The sequence below is a fragment of a genome, unplaced genomic scaffold, assembly GCF_019419815.1.
Source record: "Pyrus x bretschneideri cultivar Hongxiangsu unplaced genomic scaffold, Pyrus_bretschneideri_v1 Contig1, whole genome shotgun sequence".
In the NCBI taxonomy this organism is placed as follows: domain Eukaryota; kingdom Viridiplantae; phylum Streptophyta; class Magnoliopsida; order Rosales; family Rosaceae; genus Pyrus; species Pyrus x bretschneideri.
The window spans coordinates 3,655,513-3,665,229 of NW_025999390.1; the positions used below are offsets into that span (position 1 = coordinate 3,655,513).

Consider the following 9,717-nt stretch of genomic DNA (forward strand, 5'->3'; position numbering starts at 1 on the left):
ACGTGCTTATTGAATATTTAGTCTTCCATAAATACTTTTTTTTTTTTTTTTGCCAAAAAATGATAGCAAAAAGGTACTTCATCCTCGAAAAGTAAGACTTTAGTTGTTTTTGTTTTAATTTTCGTACAATTTTATTTCACAATCAATTTCTTCTTTATATCATAGAGTAGTAGTGCTAGTATAATCGTCTAAACAGGTATGGGTTGTTGTGGATTGTTGATGTCTAGCTAGCTATTGTGGTACTCAATTGAATTAACGACTTTTAGATACTTGCATACATATAAATTATTGTTAATGACTGTTAGACACTTGCAACGTATAAATTATTGTCCTTATCATCGCTCTAAGAGCTTGTTTAGAATTGTTTTTTAAAAGATTAAAAGCAATTCATGATAATCAAAGTGCTCCTAACTACCTCTAACATAAAATTTTGAAAATATATGTGGGTCGTGGAAGCAATTTCATGAAGTAATAAGAGTGTGTTTATTGCAACAGACTATTTCAAACTAGATTAATTTAAGAGATTACGCTGGACTTACTTAAAAAAAAACATTTGGTGTTATGTTGTGTACTAAAATGTAGAATAATATAAATAACAAAAAATAATTAATTTTCTTTTTTCCTTCCCTTTTCATGAAAACTCTCTCATGCTCTTTCTCTTCCCTCTCCCTCTACTCCCGTCCAACTTTCTCTTTTAGTGCAGTATCCATAACTCAAAAATTAAAACCTAAAATCCAATAAATAAAAACTCAGAATCCTCCATTTCAAAAAACCCCGAATCCAACGCATGCAAATTGACTTGGCCATCCTCATAAATCGACTTCTCCAACACCTGCAAATCGACTTCGCCATCTCTGCAAATCTATTTCGATATCGATCTCTGCAAATCTGCATATCGTTATATCAAGCACACCGGGTGGCTCATGAGCCTCCTCAAGCTCTTTCTACTTCTCGAGGTATAATGACAGACCGAAAGGCTCGACTAGCTAGAAGGAATCGGCGGAGAAAATGCTATCCCCATTTGGACCAAGACATAACCTTTACTCGTTCAAATAACAATTAAGGTGAAGAAGGATCAGGAACAACGAATCTCTTTATGATGTTTTGGCTTATATTCCTACTAATGTAATTCCCATTACAGATGGACAAATATTCTCATCTACCGATTTATTCAATTCTGGAATCAAACCGGTCATTACTTGATAAAATGTGGAGGAAAGTAGGACAAATGACCGATACTACTGGAAGGACTTAAGCCATAACATACATGAAAATGTACTGTGCAAGAATCCACAGTTCCCTTTTTGTTATTTATTTACTTTACTTCTCCTTGTCGCGTTCCACACCAACCATTGGGTTCACAAATATCTCGTCTTTTGGGGATATGGGTTTCGACGGAGCCCATCGGCTACAAGGACGATGCGAAGCAAACTAAGACGAGTTTGAGGCGAAGCAAAGCATATGTTAGAGACGAGATTAGCAATCCTCTCCATTCACTCAGGGGGTGGACTCACTAAGACTACATAGCCAAGGATTTAGTCGGCACAAGTCCGACTTAATCCCTTTAAAGTAAGTCCCTGCTAACACGAACTAGTAAGCTAGTCTATTCCAATTAAACTTAACAAGACCAAACAAATGCGCCCTTAGAGCTTTAATAAAAAAAAAGAGAAAATTTTTGAAATGTCATGTGAACTTGTATGCATTTTTCAATTTATCATATAAACTAATTTTAAGTAATTTGTCATATAAACTAAGATTTTAAGCAATTTGTCAAATCAACTTTCCAAAATCATTAATTTGTCATCTTACCCTAACTTTGTTATGTTTTTCATCTAATATAATTCAAGATTATTTCAATCATTTTAGCATCTTTTTTTTTTTTTTACTTTTCCTTAGTACAAACACTTAAATTTTGTGTTCGAGGGTATTCACAGGGATTGGTGTGAACAAAATCTCTGAGAACAAGTATAAAGTAGTAGTATGCTCTTCTGTGGCTTTAGAAACCCTAGAGTTTTTTTTTTGTCAAATACAACTTAATAAAAGGAAAGTGAAGTGTTAGAATGACCCAAATAACCCTATACACAAGTCATGTGCGAGGCACATGTCGCACATAACTTATATTGAATGGAAAACTTAACAGGGTTAGATGACAAATTAATGATTTCGGAAAGTTAGTATGACAAATTGTTGAAATTTTTAATTTATATGACAAATTGAAAATTATGTATAAATTCATATGATATTTTAAAAATTTCCCTAAAAAATATAAAAATAAAACATTCTCCTTAAATTATAAAAGCAAGCTCGAACGAGCCCTAGGCAATCAAGTCCGTTCTGATACGAGGCCATAGAAAAAATAATATTAAAGTTTACTGATTGAGTGAATTAAACATACGGCCCAAAATTAAAAGAATATGAAAGGCCCAGTACATTTTTAATGAGTCCAAACTCCTCATACATTAACCAGCCCGGCCCACATTAATATTTTAGAAAAATAAAAATCTAGTGAACTTTACGTTAACAACAGTGGGAAATTCGAATCCCCAATTTGTCACCAGCTGATAAATTAACCCTAGAAAATGAGGAGAAAACTCAGGCGATAAAACAGGACCAGCCAGACACCATCAATGGCGTTTCCGGCGTCAATTCTGTCGCCGCCGTCCGCAACCCCCAAATTTCCGGTACCATTCTTCACTCTTTCACTCTCCCAAATTCCCAATTACTTAAAACTTTGAAATTTTCAGGTTTTCGATTAATTAATTATGATTATTTCCAATTTTCCTTCTTTTCTTCATTTCAGATTAACCTATTCAATCAGAAGCCCTGCCGAATTCGAAACAGCTTCCACCCAAGCTGTGTAAAAGCAGCTTCATCCACGGCACAGTATGGAGAACCCAACAAAGAAAATAAGCAGAAGCTGCAAATCAAAAGCACTTTTGTGAAGGCGAAAGCTGTGGGAAGCCGTACCTGCCCCGGTGGAGGAGCTTCCATGGAAAAAAGTAGCAGATACAGCGCTGGAGCTTTGCTTGGGAAAAAAGCATTTATATGGTAATTTGTTACTTTGGGCATCTCTGCTTCCTATCAGACATATTTTCCATCTCCAGAAACTATGAATTGGTGATACCATTTGGTCTGTTTGTTGGGTGCTTCTTGACTGATGTTTTGGAAGAGGCATTGCTGCAACTGCTTCCCTGCTCAGAGGAGATGCCACCAATGGGATCGAAAAGCACTTATTTGGTATAAGCTGCTTTTTTGCTGCTGTTAAGTTTGTCTCTGCTGGTCTCCCAATGCAGGCAAGGGTGTTTCTTCTGCACGTTGCAAATGGCGGGTTCCTGCAAGTTTTGTGGTTGTGGCGAGGTTTGTTCAACAGAAACAGATGAAGATGATGTCGAGAATCGCGATTCTTCAGTGGTCATGGATGTGAAATCTTAATTTCATGTATGCAATTCAAAATGTGCTTCGAGAATCAAATAACGAAACTTTGCATTAACATTACATAAAACTTTTCAACTGTTTTCGACAACATTTCGTTTAAAATACAAACTATTTGCTTTGCACATATCACAACTGTACACAAGATAGAGTTGCTTTGCACTCATACTGTAGAAATTGGGAATTCTCTCGGAATTTTGTAAAATGTTTTACTTGTATCACTCGTATCTGTACAACGCTCCGATGGTATTTCCAGTCAGAAGGAGAACCTGCTTCTTAAGATACAGGAATCTCGTTCCAGCCGGCACCATAAACTTGAACTTGCATACAAGAACAAGTCAATTACGTCCCAGAAGAAAACTCACTTTAGATCTCCCTAGATTCTGCACCGTTGAAGGTGACATTCCATGACGGATTAATTTGACTGGGTTCCTCCCCTGAAAAGAGAAAAGCACAAAGAACCAAGCGATTACATCATTGATGCCGCATACAGGAACAGGAACCCTCGCAAGTACTGGATGAATCAAACCTGGGGGCTTTGCATTCTCTGGATCTGGAACGATGTCCCCCTCATGGCGAGTTGAGCCTCCAGAACTGCACGAGTCATCAGGAGTTAATGGGGCCTGGCAATAAGCTGAATGCAGCTGTTTATAAGCCTCTTCCATCCTCCCTGATTGCTCATCCTTTTGGTCCATATCAATAAGAATCTGCAAACAATCCACTCATCAAAATTTGAAAGAGTAGAGAAACATGGTCTCAAATACCACATAAATGCACGCGCACGAGCGCACATAAGTTCATTTTCAATAACTACCTCTGCAACATGGTTCTTGAACACCGGTTTAAACTGCTGTCGACAGTACTCGTTAAACAAAAGAGTGAAGATAAGCAGTGGAATAGTGAAACCTGACGCAATTGGTGTTCTTCTTAATCCAAAGACACCGAGAGCAATTATTTGCATGATAAGCAATGAAACTATGACTGTATTGTGAATCATAGGCCAAAACTGTCCCCCACTTTCGTATTCTGCTATATACACATTGAGAATCTGAAATAGGCATCGTAACGCTTTAGCAAAAGATTGATTATTTGAATGCCCCCAAACAAAAATAAAATATGAAAAGAGAATAACTATGAAATGAGGACAATAACTAAATACGACTAGAAAGAATGAGAGTAAAAACCACATGCGATGGCCAGAATGTGAGAGGAACTTACCTACACCGGGGATGCTACAGTGGCATCCCCGTTGCAGGGTAGTTCTTCTCCCTAAAATGAGACCTGACAGAAAAAGGAATGATGGATGGGAGAAGTCCTCACCTGGTTTCGATATATAAAGTAAGCAAGTACAAAGTAAACCAGCAAGAATGGCAATATTAGGGGAACCAAGATAGCACAGGTGAAGCCGATGAACCCAAACAGCAGTACTCTAGGAATTTCTGTATGATATGGAAATGACAGGGTGTCATTATACCCTTCTTTCAGTAATATGAACCGTCGGAAATAGTTGCAAAGAAGAGGATAAATTTGCATGAGTTCACATGCCAAGCTTGCCCAACCAGATGATAAAACATAAGTCATGAAGAACTTAGCCTGAAATTTCAAGACACAATCATAATTAAAAAAACAATAATAAAGCTTTAAACTTTCCAAGATATAAAAGGCTGGAAAACTTCTACTTTTATAAGCATCTTATTACTGATGTAATGTCTCGAAAAGTCAAAACAATTATCGGTCACAAAACTCTATGTCACTTTGTTAACCATTATGACCATCCGTAATTCAAACTAAAATTGATTGAAAAAGTTTACATGAGATGACAATTTCTAATGGACACTTGCAAAGTAACCCGTTTCAAACTTGACAAGGAAAAACAGTGGGCAGATGTAAGTGATGTAACAGTCCAAATAGACCTGGAACATAAAACTATTTATCTTCTAAACAAATTTAAAGATCAAGGCATATCACCTGTGCTGGAACTGCATTGGCAAGTTGCCCAGGTATGTCTTTCACACTAGAAAATACACTCAACTGGCTGATAACAGAGCCGGTAAAAACATTAACAAAAAAGACATTCCAGATTGTGAAGTATAAGACTTTGAAGCATGCACTCTTTTTCCTCTGACTGCGGGAGATCCACCCCTCCACTGTTGAAAACAGCATCATGACTGGTGGAACTATGTAAAAAGCCAGAATTAAAACCACACTTGGTAGGTACCCCGTTATCACCTGGCTCATAAATTTCCTGCACATGCGCACAAAGCAACCATGCAAATGGGTCAAATCCATTGCGAATCTTTATCCCCGTACACACAAAAAATTGGTCCATGTCTAGTATCCATGATAAACAGCATAACAAAAAAATTAAGGTAACAAGAAGAATGTATCTGTGTCAATTGACTTACTTTTTGAGCAATCCTTTCAAAGCTGGAAATTTCTTTTCTAGAATTTTTAGTGCAGTCATGCCCTGAACAAATGTGACAGGTATAAGAAACACAAGCATAAAAGCAATAGTAGCCAGAAGTGTAGCTATCTTCCGGATCCACAGTTGTCCATACGGTATCCAAAGGTTTGACCAATAAACATCATTTGGTTCCGGAGCCATATCTGTCACCCAATGCATGGGATTTGAAGACTGAAGAACCTTTGAAGTAACAACAGCAGCATAGCGAGTTTTGAAAAAGACAAAGGCAGCAGCACACACCTGTATGTAAGACATATATTTTAAGCTACAATGTTGAAAATTCCACAGAAGTTTACACTCACTCAGACAAACATTTAAACCTAAATGATGACAACAAAGTCAAACTAATAGAACCACAAAATGAAAATGTCACTCATTTTGTTACGGTGAATAGACAGTACGCAAGATTCATCCTCATGTCTATGACACTGCCATGTCGGACTTTTTTACTAGCTACTTACTCCGCAGATTAAGGTTTGTACTTTCCTATACATAAATGGAATAATTAGGGGGGGAAATGGATATGCATGTTTACTTGTGTGCATGTATGTTTTTTTATCATAAAATAAACATATTAACTTACATAAATACATACACAAACATAGATATAGATATTACTTTAACATTGAACAACTTTTATTTCTACTTTTATTTTATTTGAACTATGGTAACTAAATAAGAAAACATCCAATATAAAAACTAAAGAGCCTATACAATTAATCACGCCAAACACAGTTCTGCTTCCAAACATTCAAGTCCAAATTTATGCTTAAGGTGTTATAACCGCCACAATAATACCTGGCCAACCGTCTAACAAGAACTAGAGCCTACTGAGGCAAGAATACATGGTGATACTAAGAACACTTACAGGAACACAATATTATTCTAGGACTGATATGTACATAATTTTCAAGAACTCCATAGTCGGAAAACGATTCTTAAAGAACCAAACCAGATGCAAAGAGTCAAGCCATACATAATCACTAGTTGAATGTGAATAATGATGAAAACCAGAGCAAATTAAATTAATCGGGGCCAGAGCTTGTATGACCTTTTTTCTTCCACCCAAACTATTGTCGATAAGGGATGACTTCCCTTAACACTCTCTGAATCGGTCGCGAGTATCTTAAAAGAATCAGTAGCTCCTCCACACATACCACAATGAAATAAACCTGGTGCATGAGTCTGTTCCACAGAAACATCCTTAAGAATTTTGCACACCCTCCCTGCATTGCTCTGCAAAATTTGATTTTTCATAAAGTTGCATTAAAGAGAATATGAGACATAATTGAACAGATGCATATGAGTGGAAGAAAAACCCAGCGATCCTATATTCAATTCGCAAAAAAAACCCAGCATATAGTTTATATAGCTATCTTAAACCACATATTGGTCTAAGTGAAACTCATGCTAGCAGTTATGACAATATAAGCCAATAATAAAACAATGTGGCTCAGGAAACAGCTGAAATAATTCAAGCCACGTACATACCATCAGTTTCTGAACTTTACCAACTCGATACACCATTTGGTGTGACAAGTAGCTTGATGCGTGATATTTTGTGAAGAATTTTCTTACTGAATCACTATATGATTCTTCCGGTGACCATGGAATAGCACGAACAACAAGTGTAAAATGACTTGGACTTAACGAAGATCCGGTAATATATGCCAGCCTCAGTCTAGTGATGTGCTTATATTCCTACAGAAGAACCACCACAGATACACCAAACCAATGTCTTAGGATGCTTATATATGTATGAATTAAAAAGCATGAATAAGAACTTTTTACAATATATATACTATATTGTACAAGAGGATGGGTTTTAAATCCTTACAAAGTATAGGAGAATACAAGCTGAAGCAGTGATAATGTACAATGCGAGACAATGGGTCCAGAGCCTGACATGAATTAAAACAGAAAGCAAATGACCAATTAGAAATTAGTTCCCTGGTGTACATAACCATAAAAAGTTAAATCAGAATTTAAACTTCATAAAGATTGAGAGAAAACAAAATAAAAGGCGCATAAAAGATGCAATTTTTAATAATTGTTTCAATAATCAAGAATATATGTCTCGTACCACTTTGAACCTTCTTGAACGTTCAAGATGGTAAATACTTCCAAGGATTCTTCAGGGATTCCCGGGTGATTCTTGGTTTGCCCATGATAATTCACCGGAAGTACTATAAAGACGCATATGACAGCAGCAATGGAAAAGATTCGAAGACTGTAAATAGAAAAAAAAAAAAAAAAAAAAAAAACATTAGGTATAAACTATTATTCTGCAGGCATAAACCATAAAGATCTAGGCAGGGTTTAATTACCTAAAAATAACCATCCTGATAAAAACCACTGAATCCAAGCCACCAACAGCCAATAAATCTTCTTCTCTTGTTCTCCATGCCTTCACTAGCCAACTAGCAGAAGGTACAAACCTTTCCAAGCAGAAAGGATCACTTCTTCTTTTGGTTATCGAAACCGTTCGTCCAAAGTAGACATTCACATTGCACGGTTGTTTCCTCAAAACAGAATATAGCGAAAGGAGTATCACGCACACAGCGATATTAATCCCCGCAGAAGTCAAAAGAGCTGCAAGATTCATCTCTATCCACTAAATCTACAATCTTCAAAGTATCTCATCACCCAAGAAAGCGAATTCGAGACACCCGATTACACCATAAGCCGAACACAACCAGTAATCCGAAGTTCCGAACACACACAAATCAGCTGCTGCAATACTTATCCGTCGATCTGCCTAAGAATTCGAAATTTCGAACACAACTCAGAATAAATAAATAAAATTCCAAACGCCATCATTCAATTATTTATATCCCAAATTCCAAAATTTCCAAAATTCAACTTCAATTCTCACTCGTACAAAACCAAATTTATTCACATTGCGTCAACTCAAATAATTCGAAACAATACATCAAATTTCATCACAAATAATCAGTAATTAAGAATTAGATGAGCAATTCAGAGTCTTCGAAAATCCAAAACAAAGTAGAAACTAAATCCAAGAAATAAAAAAACTGGAAATTCGAGTACCTGAATCAACAATTCGCGTAATTCGCAGAGAAATCCAAGTGATCGAAGCGAATTAATCAACCGGAATTCCGAGGGCAAAGTGGGAATTAAGACTCGCACGCCATTAATTGCCGCGCTTTTGCTTCGACTTCAAAGAAACTCCAACAGCACAAAAATCCACGAACAAAAATTTACAGAAATAGAAAAAATAAATAAAGAGAGAAGAAAAGGCAAAACCTCGAAAAGAAACCCTAGATAAATGTTTCAGGCAATTTTCAATGAATGGGAGAGAAAGAAAAGAAGAGACATAGCCAAGAAAGAAGAATCAACTTTTTTGTAAAATACCGTAAAAGCGTCTTCGAGAGTGCCACGTGGCGTCTGATGTATTTGTACTTCCACTAAAAAATACGCGGCTCTAACGGGTGGAACACGTGGAGGACAGCTATGGACGGTCCAGGCCTCACTGTCCAGGATACAAGTAACTGTCGAAGGTTCTTTTGGATTTTTAATTAATTTGTTTTATGGAAGAATTTGAATATTATAAATTTATGAATTTTAATGAAGTTTAATTGATTTTCTGTGAATTTCATCAGATTCTCAGAGAGAAATATAAGATTTGTAAATATTAAAATACATTAAAAAAAACCTCTCTAATTCCCTTGAACTTTTCAACTTTTTAAAAGTCATTCAAAATAAATTGTAATTAAATACTCCTAGAATGTTATGAACTCGTATAAAATCGAAAGTGAATGTACTTGAACTTTGGTAGATTTTAATTTTCTCTCTTAAAA

At 36.2% G+C, this 9,717-nt stretch overlaps 2 protein-coding genes across 2 annotated transcripts; one reads left to right on the forward strand and one right to left on the reverse strand.

Annotated features, from left to right (window-relative positions):
- The first annotated feature begins 2,507 nt into the window (after positions 1 to 2,507).
- LOC103951629 lies at positions 2,508 to 3,523 on the forward strand. The gene is made up of 3 exons (XM_048579989.1): positions 2,508 to 2,681; positions 2,801 to 3,048; positions 3,294 to 3,523. The coding sequence occupies exons 1-3, from the start codon at positions 2,628 to 2,630 to the stop codon at positions 3,430 to 3,432; spliced, it is 441 nt and encodes a 146-aa protein (XP_048435946.1). The 5' UTR covers positions 2,508 to 2,627; the 3' UTR covers positions 3,433 to 3,523.
- On the reverse strand, positions 3,467 to 9,258 carry LOC103951639 (CSC1-like protein RXW8). Its single transcript, XM_009363075.3, is given in 13 exon segments — positions 3,467 to 3,869; positions 3,962 to 4,139; positions 4,247 to 4,480; positions 4,753 to 5,025; positions 5,401 to 5,677; positions 5,838 to 6,136; positions 6,948 to 6,994; positions 6,997 to 7,132; positions 7,388 to 7,597; positions 7,734 to 7,797; positions 7,980 to 8,126; positions 8,224 to 8,654; positions 8,948 to 9,258. Coding segments are annotated over 12 exon segments (2,214 nt in total). The 5' UTR covers positions 8,502 to 8,654; positions 8,948 to 9,258; the 3' UTR covers positions 3,467 to 3,798.
- Positions 9,259 to 9,717: the final 459 nt, after the last annotated feature.

Coding starts and splice junctions, on each gene's coding strand:
- LOC103951629 (XM_048579989.1), top strand. CDS start 2,628: ATGGCGTTTCCGGCGTCAATTCTGTCGCCGCCGTCCGCAACCCCCAAA. Junction 2,682..2,800: donor CCGCAACCCCCAAATTTCCG/GTACCATTCTTC, acceptor TCTTCATTTCAG/ATTAACCTATTCAATCAGAA. Junction 3,049..3,293: donor GGGAAAAAAGCATTTATATG/GTAATTTGTTAC, acceptor CTCCCAATGCAG/GCAAGGGTGTTTCTTCTGCA.